Genomic DNA, 16,696 nt, shown 5'->3' with positions numbered 1-16,696 from the left:
TGACAGAAGCAAGCTAAGGAATAAATAACAACAACACTACATAAGGAGCTTAAGATAGGGCTGTGGCTGCAGCCCAGTGACAGTGCCAGCTTGGCCTACCCAGGGCCCAGAGTTCATCTCCCACAGTACAACAACAAACCAGAATGCTTAAGATTTGCCCCGAGGTGGAGCTGAAGGGCCTAAGTAGGCTTCAATGATGTGGTGAGTATTCCTTTTCTAATCTGCATTGCAAAAAAAAAATAAACTGAAAAACTTTCTGAAGCTATTTTTTATTCACATTTTACATAAGACTGCAAAATGTCAGTTATGAAGTATCAAAAACTGGGACCGCTAAGCCAGCCCATCCTCCCCCCTCAGCCAGGGCTCTGGACTCCAGTGCCTACAATGCCAAGCTTCCATCTCCAAATGCTGCTTCTACGACTTCAGAGCCACACAACTAGAAAGGTGGTGGTGACAGCATCATGCATCTAGCAGAGCAGACGCATTTCTGCCATGGACGAGGGAAAGCACAGGCATATTCTCATTTCAATGCAATCCATGCTAGTGAACTGTGCAAAGACGAGAGCCTTCAAGCTTTTTCAGAAGTAATGTCAAACGTACTTGAAAATCAGGTAACTAAAAAGACTTATTGCATGGTAAATGGTTAAAATTGGTATTATTGAACTAAAGAAGAAATGCAAAACCTTTTTTTCTTACAGAATAGTATAAATGTTTATTTTCTGTATGATTTATTCTTCTGCCCTGTTTTCACAATATAGAAAAGTGTACTTTTTGAATAGCTCTAGTAAATATAATCTTTCTACTTTGGGATGTAATAGGGTTTAAAAATTATATACCGAACCCTCCCCAAGTAATCTTTTAAAATTGGTAAATTAATGTGGCTATTAATTTTGTTCAGGATTTGATGCAAATGCCTAATACAAAAGGTTGTTTAGTGAGGACCAGACAGAAAGGAAGGGCTTGATACTTTAGAGAGCTCCTGAAAAATCAGACTAATAGCATTTGATTGCACCTTCAAAGTTTTACAAGCAAAACATTCTTAAGCAATGCCATCATACATAATCTACAATCATAATCAAAAATTCACAAACATTTTGTGCACACTGTATATAAATACACATCACAATGGTGCAATTAAAATTAACACATAATATATACAAAATGAACAAAGTTTAGGTTTAAACCAAAAACTTATTGCAGTCTTTTGAAAAATAACTTGATTAGATATTATTTTGTCCTTTTAGACTAATTTACATTTATACAAAGTTTACTTCGACACACTAGACTGAGGTGCTAAGAATGTCTGCATTATCTACATTTAAAGTTACTGCACTATAATTTATAAATCCACAATTTAAAAGAAGGATACTTTAATGAATAACGGAATCCTCTTTGCATTAATTTCTATTGCCTATATCTTTCATGTTCATATGAACATATATACACACTACATACAACTATAGAGTCCTTGTAGGCAGGGTTATAAGCATATGCTAATAGTTACCAAGGATTACCATACAAAATGCCTCAATTCCAACATAGTTTTTCCCATTGTCAAAGACTCAAGAGTCCTATTACATTAGGCTCTTAAGAATATACAGTTTTTAATTACTAAAAATTATTTAGGTTATTTTTACAATTATGAGAACACACATACCTCAGCTTACCAAATCACTGGCTAAAAACAATGCTGTATTAAACTGCCTTTATAAAAAGATAGCTCACTTCAATTGTAAAAGCTGCTAGGAGGCCCACTCCAGTAAATCAGGTAACACACACTGATTCAAACTTAGTTCCAAAGTCTACAGAGAACTGTGTGGATAAAAACTTCATCGTACATAATCTCATAGCTTTGTACCCTTGCTTCTCCATCCAAGTCCATTCTCTACTTGATACTTAAGAGTCCTATATTATCTTGGCATAAAATGTTTACTTTAATTCACACAATCTTTCATTTTAGTAGTTATCCATAAAGACTTTGACAATTATTACAAAACATGCCACCCCCTTCAAAGGAATGAAGACATCCCAGAACACGTTAGCCATTCCTTATCATAAAGATACTGCCCATCCTCTGAAAATTACTGTCCCTTAATATTTTGTTTTCTTTAAAGAAAATACAAACTTTATAACTGAAAAGTATGATTGGGATTGTTTCCCCTTCTAATTTCACAAAGGCAAAAGATAGTATTACAGAATCCACTCAAAAAGGCTGATTTTTCCTTAAAAGGATGGTGTTTTTTTAGACAAAATGTTATATGTTTCATTAAGAATCTGGTTATGTGGACATTCTACCTGTGAAGATTCTAGATCTGGAGCCAAAGAATGGATAATACCCATGCTGCCTTGGCTCTTTCTACTGAACAAAGTCATACAACACCATACATCATAAATGGTATTACAATAATTTATGAATGTACTTTGTCAATAGAATCAGGACAGAACATCTAATTCTTAGGAACCCAAGCAAATTAAAAAATATATAATACAATAAAGGAAAAAATTTTAAAGAAAAAAATTTAGAAGGGACATAGGCAGAATTAACTAAGATTTAAAATGTACCAATTTCTTCATTTAAAATTTCTTCTCATTCAATAGTATAGTTTCTGGTCTCTTAAAACAAAGGCTGAATTAAAATACAGCAATTGTTATCTTTTAGAAAATCAAGTGTCCTGGCACCTTAAATTTTCTGTACAGTTCCATGTCCGTCTTTTGTGCAAGAATTAGCAGTGCATGGCACAAGGGTCACTTTTTGCTTTTCCTGCAGAGTTGATGACGCTCATCAAACACCGTCCAAATTCCTCAAGTATCATCCGTTCTGCTGCTGCCTTTGATTTCCCCTTCTTGTCTGCCTGCTCTGCCTGGGCAAGAAGGCAATTACACGTGGCTTCAGCTACTTCCTTAGTTACAAACGTAAATGGCAATCTGAAATGATTTTTGAGAGAGAAACACAGGTGATCATGAAGTTGATCTGGGTTTCGACTGGCACCTTCATGCTGAACTAGCATAAGGGACATCGGTTTGTGAGTCAAACACACTCTCAAGAACTCTAAAATACAGGTTTGGTCTCAGCGAGCACATCTAACAATATTTAGCAGGAAATACATTTAACATAAAACATATGATTTACTTCCCAGACAGTGTTATCTGGCTAAATAAATGACGCAATGTGCACCTATACTGGGTGTTTCACCACTCAGATCTTCCCAGCGTGCAAATGCTCCACGAGTGCTGTCTGATTTCTGTCCTCTTTCCTGACACATAAAGGGATTCCGTGGCCATTCCTGGGAACTGAAAGAACTGCTGAAAACAAAGTTCTACTACCCTCTCTTATGTTAGCTGTTAAAGTTCTATTACACTCTCTTATGTTAGCTGTTAAAAAGGAAGAGCAAAAGTGTGTGGCACACACATCCAGTGCCAGCACTTGGGAGACAGAGGCAGGCAGATCTCTTCAAGTTTGAGGCCAGCTTGGTCTACAGAGCAAGTTGCAGGACAGCCAGGACTATTATTATACAGAGAAACTCTGTCTCAAAAAAACAAAACGAAACAAACTCAGGTATGACATCAACTGAGCATACTGGTGTAACTTTTCAGTTTTGCCTTTCTCTTAGTGTATGTACATGTGCATTGAGTGTGTGCGTGCACGTGTAAGTACATGTGCACATATAGGCAAGAGGAGACAACCTGCATTATTCCTTAGTAGTCTACCTTTTTGAGGACTCAACTGGCCTGAAACTCACCAAGTAGATTATGCTTGTTGGTCAATGAGCCCCAGGGATTCTCCTACCTACCTGCCAGAGTACTGGTTAGCAGTATACATCACCATGCCAGCCTTTTTTTTTGTTTTGCTTTGGTTTTTCCAAGACAAGGCTTCTCTGTGTAGTCCTGGCTGACCTGGAATTCACTCTGTAGACCAGGTTGGCCTGGAACTCATAGATTCATCTGCCTCTACCTCCTGAGTGCTAGGCCTTTAAGGAATGTGCTACCACCACCCAAGAAAATGTCCAGTTTTTTGTTTAAATGTGGGTTCTGGTGATCTAATTCAGGTACATCTTTACTGAGCTATCTCCCCAGCTTTATACAATTGTTTTAAAAACAGCATTAATTACAGTGTGCACTGTGTGCTGTTTGTTTGTTTGTTTCAGGGGGTTAAACCCAAGACCTCCTCATATATACAAATGTTCTACCACTGAGCTGTATCCCTCCAGCCTTACAGTGTATAATCTTATGTTTACACTTACATTATGAACACTGGGGGGGGGGGGTTACTGTAGTAATATCTTTAATATCCAGAGATTAGATTTAGTAATCTTTAGGAATCATTAAAATATTATACAGAATCTATATCATAACCCTAACTAAGTATCTGCCCCTTTTTAACACACTTAGGTCAAGAAAATTTTAAACGCTATTTCCGTTCTAAGAGGCTATCGCGATGGCCAGTCTGACAACCAGAGTTCTGTTCCTGGACACAAGACAGGCATGAAGAGAGAACCCACTCCACACAGCTTCCTCTGACCTCAATATCACACTCACACACTTGAGTATGTATAAACACATAGGTGAGCTGGGTGTGTCAGCACAGGTGTGTAACCCTGGCACTTGTGAGGCTGAGTTGGAAGGAGTGTCAATTCAAGGTCAGTACGGGCTGCGTAGTAAGATCCTGTCTCTAAAAATTAAAACAAAAGAGAAAAAAAAAAACCTATAACCAAACTACTTTATACCAAAAAAGTTACAAATATTTACCTTTCTTCAATGTAAGCATTTAACAGATCTTCTCAATCTTCCTAATGCTAAGACTCTCTAACACAGTTCCTCATGTTGTACAGATTCTCTAACCATAAAATTATTTTCATTGCTACTTCATAACTGTAATTTTGCTACTGTCATGAATTGTAATGTAACTATCTGATATTTAGGATGGTCTTAGGTGACCCCTGTGAAAAGGCCATACAAGCCTCAAAGAGGTCATGATCTACATGCTGATTGCTATAATAGATCATTTGCAAGGTTCATCCTCTTAATTTCTCAAATTAATCTCTCATACACTGTCTAATATAAATCCAAGTCCAAATTACTGTGTTAAAAGCAGACCTTGAAAAATACTGCCAACAGAAATTTTTCATGCAGTTACCAGGAAGCTGAGACCAGAGACACAGTTGTCTTTTTCATAGACTAATAAGTAACTCAGATAAATAATACAGGTCTACCTATTTTTATCCTTTATTATCTATTTTTAAACACTTTGGCATATATTCTTTTCAGGTAGTTATGTTATGTATTTTATATACAATACCTTTATTTTTATTTTATTAATTAATTTGATTTTACTTATTTATTGGTTTTTCAAGAAAGGGTTTGTGTAGCCCTGGCTGTCTTGGAACTTGTTCTGTAGACCAGGCTGGAATCCACCTGTCTCTGCCTCCAGAGTGCTGGGATTAAAGGTGTGTGCCACCATGCTCAGCTGTTTATTTTTTATTTTGTTTTGAGATGGGGTCTTGCTCTATTGCACAGGCTGCCCTGGAACTCTAAATGATTCCTGCCTCAGCTCCTGAGCAGTAAAAGCAGCCAAGACTGTACCTACTGTCTGACTTAGGACAAGCTGCTCTACAACCGAGCTCAGCCGTCCAGTAAAGCAGAAACAGCGGAGTGGACTACAGAGGGCAATTCGGAGTCCACTAGCAGGAGGAAAGGTCAGAACACAGTCTCACAGTCCAGCCAAGAGCACAAGGAAATGAGGAGCAACACTGGGAAAAGGAAACCTTGCTTTCTCAAGAGTTTCTCACATTGCATACTTACCTCAAAAGTTGGAAGGGAGAAATCCAGTTACTATTCATAGCAAACCAAAGCACTTCTGTGTTGTGGAAAGCACAGAATCTGAGAGTGGTTTTCCTTCAGCTAACTTAAAAGGTAGGTAAGGTGGAGGGAAAATGGAAAATTCAGGTTGGCAACAGTGTAGAGTCCGAATTTAACCCTGACTCCCTAGAAAGAAACCGTACTGAAAGTGAACGTCTGAGAAACAGATAAAAAGGCTTTGAGAAGTATTGACTCACTTTCCTCCTCCACTGTTTAGAGCTGGGGTTGGCCTGGTCAGCAAGTCTGAGATTTGAGAGGATAGCTTGGTTTTGGCTGCTGTCTGTTGCTGGACCCTTACTTCAGCTGCATCTGCTAAGTGCATCAAGGTCTTCCGTTCTGGGCTTTCTTCAAAATTCTTACAGCCAATGCATTTACAGATTGAGGAACACATTATTTTTGCCTGAAAGATTTACAAAAGAGAAGTTTCCAAATCAAAGGCAGAAAATATTATTTGTAAGTAAGTCCGCAGCAGAAAAGAAACAGCATTGTCCTGTCAACTGAGGTGAGCTTAGATGGAAGCATGTCTGCTAACAAAGGCTGTGCCTGCGGATAAATCAGGATTATTGAGAACAGTGCTTGTCTCAAGGCCTGCAGCTCTTTGACTCCGACTACAGAGTCTCATCCAGATAGAACTAACACTTTCTTCAGAATGCATATAAATAAGATATGAAAGTATTTTTAAAAGGTTGCTAAGGGGGGCTGGAGAGATGGCTCAGAGGTTAAGAGCATTGCCTGCTCTTCCAAAGGTCCTGAATTCAATTCCCAGTAACCACATGGTGGCTCACAACCATCTGTAATGGGGTCTGGTGCCCTTTTCTGGCCTGCAGGCATACACACAGACAGAATATTGTATACATAATAAATAAATAAAAAGAATAATAATAAAAAAGGTTGCTAAGAATCCAACCTCAATCAAATCACCATTAACACACCAGTGCTCACAGTTACACAGAGAAACTCACAATTTCACATTAAAGGGATTTCATGGCTGAGCTTGATCAGATGAGGCAAAAAAAATTGTCATGAATTTGAGGCCAGGCTAGGTCACAAGTATGAGATCTCATCTCAAAAGGACAAAGGGAGAAAGGAGGCCACACAGCAGTTTCTCCTCTTCCACTGAATCAGATTTCCAAGCCCTTCAATAATCTAAATCCATAAACTAGTATGCTCTCCTATGTAAAAATATAAAGTATATCTACATGAAAACACAAACTGAAGCTAGGTGTGAAGGTCCACAACTATAATCCCAGCATTTGGAAAACAGAAGCAGGATTAGTAATTCAAGGCCAATTTGAGCTAGCTAGTGATTCAAAGCCAACCTAGGCTATGTGAGACCCTGTCTCAAACACAAACACACACACACACACACACACACACACACACACACACACACACACACAAAATAAATAATCCTGAAAATCCAGACCTTCAGTACACACAGCAACAAGAACACAGGAGAGGGGATCCATTAGCAGTACTATTTGCCAAGTGAAAGAATAGGCTTTCTGTCAAAATTGGGGGTGGGGGAAGTTCCTCTCTGAACATGGCATTTGAAAGAATGAAAATATAGACGATCTAACTATAGGAATGAATCAACACAAAGGGTTAATATCAGGCATGGGGAGATTGTTACATTTAAGCTTTGAAAATAAAAAAGTAAGTTTATGACCTTGTCTAAAGCAAGAAGCAGGTAATTTTACATGTGATTCTCCAGAAAAAAACAGCAGGTCCAGGAACAAAAGCAGCTGCCAAGAGTCAGGAAGCATTGAGAGAGGATTTGGTGACTCAGCAAGCAGTGCCTCAGCTAGAGCAGTCGGGGTTCCTCCTGCAGAGCAGCCCTCCTAGGGGACCACTGCCAGGCTATGTGCTGTGACCTAGGAGCTCTGCTGTCGTTATTCTGTGGCTATGTTACTATTTTAAGGGGAAAATTAGCACACTAGTATTCTGATTTACACACTTCCAAGTAATAACCTTTGAGTCATAGACTTGTAGCCCAGTTAATGAAAGTGACCCATAGGGAATGATGAGTCTAAGGAATGGTGCGCTCGCTCCCCCCCACCCCGTGTGTGTGTGTGTGTGTCTCTCTCCCCCCCCCTCTCCAAGGTTTCTTTGTGTAACCGCCTTGGCTGTCCTTGAATTCTCAGAGATTTGCCCGCTTCTGCCCCCAGTGATGGGATTAAAGGCGCACCACCCCTACCTGGTAGAAACAGCTTTCTCAAACTCTGCTGGAAAGGTCCCCCTGCACTAACTGCATCTTTTCAATTGAAGTTGCACGGTGAAGTTCTGTCAGCAGGGTGGGCAGGCTGCGTTCCCAGCCACGGCTTACCTCGTAGCACTCACAGTAGTTCTTAAGACATCCTGACCGTTTGCAGTTGCACCCTTTGCTGTGCCGCCGATCCGACTCCCCCTCTTTGCCTTTCCCTATCTTCGGCTTAAAGGCTTCTGGATTTCTATCAAGGCATGCCTTTTGGAGCAAAGCAAACATCGATTGAGGTTAAAGCATAGATTCAATTTAAATACTTCAAAGGTAGAGAATTAATATTTATCTTTATAAAGCAACAAAGTTCTTTAAAAATAGGCACAAAGAGATTTTTCTAAGTGAAATGAGAAAAAAAATCACCTTTATTGCTTTTTGTCTTTCATTTTCATGTTCCAAATTGTTGTAACAATTGGTACAATTGCAGTTGTTGCAAAACTCACCATTCGCAAAACAATCACAGTATCTGAAGATAAAAATCAGATAAGATTAAAAAGTCATTTTAAATAAAATAATAATGATCTGATTATATGTGTGTACACCTTCTCCACCTGTGAAAAATATAGTACATTTTAGAAACGTGCTCGGAGCTCCTGAAACAGAGTTAACTAACAGCAGCACATTCAGACTGCCAATCATGCATCAGAGCTCAAAATATAAGCAAATCACCAACTCTGGAATTTTATACTAAAAACTCAGTCAAACTAACAGATGCCAACACAAGAACTATGTAATTCGGTGTGCCCTGAAGTGAGTTATTTCAAAATGCTGAGAAAAAGGGCCGGCCTTCATTCTTACTATAGATCTCAGAGGCTGGAATAGTGCTGCTTGGAATCCCAATCTCCAAAAGGACTGAGCTTTTCCATGTCAAATATTTTAGTTTAATCCTAATGAGAAAATTAATCATCCAATTAACTTTTTCTAATTGGTTTTTTGTGTGTATGAGTGTTTTTGCTGCATGTATGTATGTGCCTGGAGCCCATGGAAGTCAGAAGAGGGCATCGGATGCCCCAGGATGGAAGTTACCATTGACTATGAGCAACCATTGGGTGTTAGGAATTGAACCCCAAGTGGTTGTTCTCTGCAAGAACAACTAGTGCTCTTAACTCCTGAGCCAGCTCTCCAGCCCTGCATTCAAGGACTGGCTTGGGGGACCACATAAGGCTTGGGGGACCACATAAGGTCATAAACAAGATCAAACTTGTTAATAATGACACATACTACACCTTATTGTGTTGGGTCCCTAAGCCCTACTGGTGCATAGAGGACTAAAATTAGTTTCTTCTATTTTTGTTTGTTGTTTTTACAGACAGGGTCTGACACCGTGGTCTAGGCTATCCTAAACCCAGTAACAGAGATAGTCCATGATGATCTTGAACTCCTGTCGATCCTCATGCTTCAGTCTCCTCAGTACCAGGACTATAGGCTACCATGCCCGGATTCATTTCTTCTAAGCCAATGGAAGGGTGGTTTTTAAGCTACAACATATGTTCAACCATTCACGTTTAGGTTTATTTAAATTGTTAAGACTTAATAAAATTTGTCTATTAGGAACTTTTAACTAGATCTCTCTATCTATCTATTATCTAGCTACCTGTAGGTTCCATGTAGTTCAGGCTGGCTTCAAGCTCAACTCTGTAGCTGAGGACCCTTCTGACTCCATTTCCGAGTGCTGGATTATATGCTTGTACTCCATGCCCAACTAGCTGCATTTAATTCTAACAACATTCTTAGGTGTATCAAATAAGCAAAGAGCAACAAACTACTCACAATTTCAGGCACAGGGACTTTGTACAGTTACAGGGCTTTCTGGGCCGACTGGCAGACTCTGATGGTATTATGCTATCCAGACACACACAAAAAAATAATTTAATTAATTAAAATAATTGCTAAAACTAGAAACAATTTCAATCTATAAATTCCTTCTAAAGTAAAACTAATAGATGCATCCATTTCTAGCACAATCTTGCTAGATTATTCCATTTATATTTTTAAAAATATTCTCAGAAGCTGTTGAAGACTAAATCATACACACTGCTCCCTCTGAAAGAACAGAAGTAGAAAACAGCTTCGAAAACTCTTAGGGTTTACTTCTAAAAGGCAGGCAGGAAGGTGAGGTTGGTGTGTGGAAGGACAGGCAGCAGGGACAGACTGGCACCTCTAACGAACTCCACACTGTTCTCAAGCTGGTAGAGCAAAGGCAGCAACCAACAGCTAAGCAATAACAGTGAAAAACAACAGTTAACATCATTTTACAAAGTTCAGAGTGAGTGGGAGTCCCTCACTGATGGTCTCCAAACTTGTCCATTTGAAGTATTTCCGAACACAGTACTTTAGACAAATACACAGCATTAAAGGGAAAACCAAATGCAATGAATTTGGAATAAATCTATTTAATGCTGTACTTAAATTGACCTAATTTGATTTATGTATCTTAAAAAGACTCACCCATTGAATGGAAGTCTTGCCTGTGTCTGGATACCAGATGTTCCAGTAAAATTAGAGCTGCTTGCTATAGACACATATGAAGACTGCTGTAACTATAAGAAATAAATTCATATAATATTTGCAAAATGGACAGCACTCTCAGACATAATGAGTAAGAATTACAGGAGAAACAGTGGGGAATTTCATATAAACCTCCTGGTGTATTTCCAAAGCCCTCAGTCAACACCAGTGAAACAGCGTGACTGCTCCTCAGCATTGACTGTTACAGCGTGCCTGTTTCACAGCAGTGCTGACTGTTACAGCGTGGCTGTTTCACAGCAGTGCTGACTGTTACAGCGTGGCTGTTTCACAGCAGTGCTGTTACAGCGTGGCTGTTTCACAACATTGTTACAGTATGCCCACCAGTAAGAGAGGTGCTGTATTATTTACCACATTAAAATAGTAAAAATGGATTTGCCATACAACAGAGAAAATCAAGCCAGGCAGTGGTGGCGCTCACCTTTAATCCCAGTACTTGGGAAGCAGAGGAAGGAGGATCTCTGTTGAGTTCCAGATCAGCCAGGGCTACCGAAAAATGCTGTGGTAGTCTGAATGCAATTTGTCCCCATAAACTCGTAGGGAGCTGTATTATTAGGAGGTGTGGCCTTGTTAGAGAAAGTATGTCACTAAAGGGATAGGGTTTTTATGTTTGTTTGGTTTGGTTTGTTTTTTGAGACAGGATTTCTCCTTGCAACAGCCTTGCCTGTCCTGGAACTCGCTCTGTGGATCAGGCCAGCCACAAACTCACAAAGATCTACCTACTTCTACTTCCCAACTGCTGGGATCTGCCACCATTGCCCAGCGGGGGTGGAATTTGAGATCTTTTTTGCTCAAGCTTCCCTCAGTGTACTTCCTGTTGCCTATGGATCAAAATGTAGGAATTTCAGCTCTGTCTCCAGCACGTCTGCCTGTATACTGCCATGTCCCACCATGACAATAATGGACTGAATCTCTGAACTGTAAGCCACCCAATTAAATGTTTTCCTTTACAAGAGTTGCCGTGGGGGCTGGGCGGTGGTGCTGCATGCCTTTAATCCCAGCACTCGGGAGTCAGAGGCAGGCGGATCTCTGTGAGTTCGAGGCCAGCCTGGTCTACAAGAGCTAGCTCCAGGACAGGCTCCAAAGCTACAGAGAAACCCTGTCTCGAAAAAACAAAACAAAACAAAACAAACAAAAAAGAGTTGCCATGGTCCTGATGTCTCTTTACAGCAATAGAAACCCTAACAAAGACAAACTCTGCCTCAAAAACAAAACAAACAAAGAAAAGGGTTAGGCATTAAATACCCAATTGCTGAGTTCCTCTGCCGCCACCGATGCAATAAACCAAATCAAACCAAATTAATAAATCCAGATTTAATAAACAGGGCAATGCAAAGTAGAACACCCCCAGGAGATTCTCAGGAAGGCAGGAAAAGAGAACACATGGCAGAACTAAGAGTCAGGTTATAAATAGCCTACAGACATGGACCCATGCATCTCTGAGGGAGGAGCCACCAAAGGCAGACTTTCTCAGGGGCGGAGTCTGGAATGAGGCAGCTTCACAAAGCTGCTGCTAGGTGTACTGAAGGTGGGGTCTGGAACGAACATGCCCCACCCCCAGCTGGAGATTCCAAACAAAAGAGAGTACTGGAGTTTGGATCCCCAGCACCCATGTAAATGCCCAGCAGTTGTGGTGGCCCAAGCAAAATCCTAGTGCTTGGAAGGTTGAGGCAGGATCCCAGGGCTGGCTAGCTAGATTAGCTAATTTGCTACATTCCGAGTTCAAGTCAAAGAGGAATGGAGGACACTAGCCTCTGGCCTGAACAAGTGAGCACACTCATGTGACGTGCATACTCACCTGCAGACATGTGCCCCTCATACATGCACATGCATAGCATCCGCACACACAATCTGTGTGTGTGTGTGTGTGTGTGTGTGTGTGTGTGTGTGTGTGTGTTAGTTAGTTCATGCCCATCCTACCAGAACTCAGAAGGTGGAGGCATGGTGAATTCCAAGTCAACCTAAGCTGCCTGTCTCAAAGAGTCCCCAAGTAATGTAACTTATAGCTAGTTCAAGCACAAGTCGGTGGTGTCATATTAGTGTGTACAGATGAACATTTGTGTGGACACAGGTTCTCCTAAAACTCACTGGGATTCTGATTTTTAATGGCAACTTTGTTTGTTTGCTTTTGTTTTCTCAGACAGGGTCTTTCTGTTAGCAGCTCTAGCTGCACTGGAACTCGTTGTATAGACCAGGCTGGCCTTGAACTCAGAGATTCACCTGCCTCTGCCTCCTAAGTGCTGAGACTCAAGGTGTGCACCACCACCTCCCCAGGGCAACCTTTTAAAGGCCCTATCTGCAGTCTTGTCCTTTCACCAATCTATTCCAAGTTACCCAGTTTTTAAATCTTATTTGTGCTGTATTTCTAAATTCTAAACAAAGAAATAAATGTCTGGTTAATGTTTCAAGTTTTGGACAGAGCTGTTTTAATACAGAGCTGTGTTTCTATTAACCTTAGAACACAGTAGAGCTAGACACCGTATTGCCACAGAGCAGCTCTGAAGCATTGGTCCCGTCATGCCCACGTACCTGAGTAACGTACTGAGCTGGAAGCACTGCATAGCCCACGTTCCCTGTCCCTGGAGCAGGTGCCAGCACAGTTCCTGGTGGCAGGTTAGTGAGATTGGGCTGGATCTGAGGCAGGGGTGTGGCAGGCATGATAAGCCGCTGCTGTGGCTGGCTAGTAGTTACAATTTGTGAAGCTGAATTGATTGGTTTTGGAACCACCTATACAATAAAAAAGAAAGTTTAAAAATTTGTGACTAAATAATTAATCAACTAAGGTGCTTAATTCAGTATAAATCTCTTATACGTATTTTTTTTTCCTCTGTGTAGCCTGGCTGTCCTGGAACTCACTTTGTAGATCAGGTTAGCATTGAACAGGCAGATATCCTCCTACCTCTACTTCCTGAGTGGGATTAAAAGTATGGGTCACCATGTCCAGATGCTTATAACTCAATCCTAACTTTGAACTTAAAAAGCAAATTGCCCTTTGGGAAACAGAGAAACTGTGTAATACTCACTTGTTTAACGGCCTGAGTTGGGACAAATGGAACCGACATCCGTACGGGGGTTGTATTAACAACCACTGGCTTTGCTTTTTAAAGGGGAAGAGAAAAGGAACAATTATTTACAGAAAGCACTTAAGAACATCAACCCTTCAAGACATGCTAAAGAAACAGTGTAAAGCGTTCCACTTCATTTTCATTTTGAGCAATCTTTAATCAAGATAGTTACCTTTCTTTGGAGGCAGAGGCAGGTGGATCTCTGTGAGTTGAAGGCTAGCCTAGTCTATATCATGAGTTTTAGGCCAGCCAGCGTTACACAGAGAAACCTGGTCTCAAACTAAAACAAAACAAACCTTTCAAAATTGCTTACCCCGCCCAGCAAATTTAAATCTAAGGAGAGTAATGTACCCAGCTAAGGGACCCTCTGCAGGTTCAAAGCACAGCTGGAATCCATTCCTTCAGCCTGTGCTCAGAAGGTGCATGCACAAATTATCTGCCATTTGTAAGTTCAGCTAAGGACACCATTCTGCACTATCATTCCTCATTTCTGAGTTCAAGCTAGAGAGAAAAGATCATCTTGTATCAACTCAGTATTTAAAATCAACAGCAGGGCAAAAGGATTAAGAATCTGAGTTCTTGAGCTGGCAAGATGGCTCAGCAGGGAAAGACTGAATTCAATCCCTGAGACCCATATGATAGAGGGAAAGAACCAACTACTACAACTCTGACACATACACACATGCCCACGGCATGCACTCATAAACACAAACATACATTCCATGTACACAGGCACACACACACCCATGCACGGATAAGCACATAGGCACACAACATACAGGAACACTCACTCATATATACACATGTGCACGCTCAAGCACACGCACATGCATACATGAGCATACATACACAAATATACCCAAATACATGCACACACATTCACATGAATGCATACACACACACTGATAATTTTAAAAAGACTAAGTTTTAAAGTCATAGAACCCAGTGGTTCTGCCACTATTAACTACATAGTCTCTTTGCCGGCAATTTGAATAGTGAATATCCAGATAGGGTATTAGGATCATTAAAGTGGACTAAAATAGTTTCCACCAAACAGCAAGTGCCCAATAAATGTCCATTATCATCTCTATTGCTATTACTATAACCACTGATAAATATAAATGATATTCTGGTCAGTGCTCCCCAGGAACTAAAATATAATGCATTTGTTCTTAAGATTATATTGTTGAACTGATTAGGTAAGTATCCAAATAAAAGAAAAACTATTATTGTTTTAGATTTATTTTATGTGTATCAGCATTTTGCTGACTTGCCTTTATGTCTGTGTAGCACATGCACTTCTGGTGCCTGTGGAGATCCAAGTAGTTTGTCAAATCCCATGAAAATGGAGTTACAGACGATTGCTGAGTTGCCTACAGGTGCTGGAAACTGAACCCAGGTCCTCTGCAAGAGCAATGTGCACTGCCTGGTCTGTTGAGTTATCTTTCTAGGCCCACAGAAAAGCTGAAATCATAATCATACTTTATAGGAACTGAGCAGGTTATAGTCATGACTGTGTGAGGTGTGTGTGTGTGTGTATAACAACAATTAAAGAAACAGAGCCAATGAATCTGAGAGACAGCAAGGGGGGATGCATGGGAAGGGATGGAGGGAAGAAAAGAAAGCAATAAAATGATGCAATTATGTTCAAATTTTAAGAAATAGCTGGGCAGTTGTGGTGCATGCCTTTAATCCCAGCACTCGGGAAGCAGAGGCAGGTGGATCTCTGTGAGTTCAAGGCCAGCCTGGCCTACAAGAGCTAGTTCCAGGACAGGCACCAAAAAAGCTACAATGAAACCTTGTCTCGAAAAAATCAAAAAAGGAAAAAGAAAGAAAGAAAGAAAGAAAGAAAGAAAGAAAGAAAGAAAGAAAGAAAGAAAGAAAGAGAAAAGAAAGAAAAAATACTACTAAGAAGATAAACTGCCTTGAGATTTCAAAGAAAAGGAAATATCCATTTGTTGGCAGAAAATGAGAATGTGGACAGAGTGTGAGGAGGACCCCATGAGAGTCCGGCCATGAGGCAGAGGTGAAGGCAACACCAGGCTGTGTCAGCACAGGTGGAGGCTGCAAAGCACACAAAGCGGTCAGGAAATACAGCAGTCTAAGCAGACATTAGGCTTGAAGGAAGACAAACAGAACACAAGGCAGGTATTAGGTGTATATTTATCCTGTTTTTTGATTGTTTTGTTTCGGGTTTTTTAGTATTTTTGTTTTGTTTTGTTTTTGAGAGAAGGTTTCTCTATGTAGTTATGTTTGTCCTGGACCTTGTTAATGTAAACCAGGCTGGTATTGAATTCACAGAGATCCACAAGCCTCTGCTTCCCTAGTGCTGGGATTAAAGGTGTGCACTACTATTACCCGGAAAGGGCTTATTTTCTTAAATTTCATTTAAATTTTTGAGATATACTGATATCTCACTATATCACTCTGGCTGGCCTGGAACTTACTACATAGACAAGGCTAGCCTTGAACTCTCAGAGATCTGCCTACCTCTGCCTACCCCAGCCCTGGGAATTAGAGGCATGAGCCATCATGCCCACTCTTAATCTGTATTTTTAATTCTATAGCCAATGAGAAGTTTCTAGGGAGTCTAAGGTACCTAAATATTATTACAACAGCACAAAGAAAATTTTACTTGGTAGCAGTGTATAAAAAAGAAAACAATCCAACTCAAATTGCAAGAAACAAGACAAAGCAGGAGAGTGCATGCATGAAGAAGTGGTTGGGTGCCAGCACAGGGATGGGTGACAGAGCGCATGCCAGAAACCTGGTAGGGGTGAAAGGAAATAACAATTTCCACCCCCAGCGCTAGAACAGTAGGTATACGGGAAGAGAAGGCCAGTCACTGCCAGGATGGCTGTTAAAACTAAAACCTTAAGGTGAGCTGTCCTGCAGAGGATAGAAACCTGATGTGGAGACGATGGATAAACTCAGGAAACAGGCTGGCAACAGACCAAAGAACTTGGCCCAGAGCCAACTAGGTGTAACGATG

The 16,696-nt window shown here is 40.5% G+C and overlaps 1 protein-coding gene across 4 annotated transcripts in view; it reads right to left on the bottom strand.

Annotated features, from left to right (window-relative positions):
• Positions 1–250: 250 nt before the first annotated feature.
• Positions 251–16,696, bottom strand: part of Lin54 (lin-54 DREAM MuvB core complex component) — a 66,917-nt gene continuing 50,471 nt past the window's right edge. For all 4 annotated transcript variants that reach the window (XM_085691585.2, XM_085691586.2, XM_048426844.3 and 1 more), the window contains exons 6-13: positions 13,663–13,736; positions 13,169–13,366; positions 10,562–10,653; positions 9,884–9,955; positions 8,477–8,579; positions 8,183–8,320; positions 6,054–6,256; positions 251–2,925 (exon numbers count right to left, since the gene is read on the bottom strand). In XM_085691585.2, the coding sequence (XP_085547711.1) occupies positions 2,724–2,925; positions 6,054–6,256; positions 8,183–8,320; positions 8,477–8,579; positions 9,884–9,955; positions 10,562–10,653; positions 13,169–13,366; positions 13,663–13,736 (1,082 nt within the window). In that variant the 3' untranslated portion in view covers positions 251–2,723. The remainder of the gene's footprint in view (positions 2,926–6,053; positions 6,257–8,182; positions 8,321–8,476; positions 8,580–9,883; positions 9,956–10,561; positions 10,654–13,168; positions 13,367–13,662; positions 13,737–16,696) is intronic.

The sequence above is a fragment of the Myodes glareolus genome, chromosome 8 (genome assembly GCF_982192425.1).
Source record: "Myodes glareolus chromosome 8, mMyoGla1.1, whole genome shotgun sequence".
In the NCBI taxonomy this organism is placed as follows: Eukaryota; Metazoa; Chordata; class Mammalia; order Rodentia; family Cricetidae; genus Myodes; species Myodes glareolus.
Note: the sequence above shows the minus strand (reverse complement) of the source record. Positions and strands in the feature narration are given on the sequence as shown.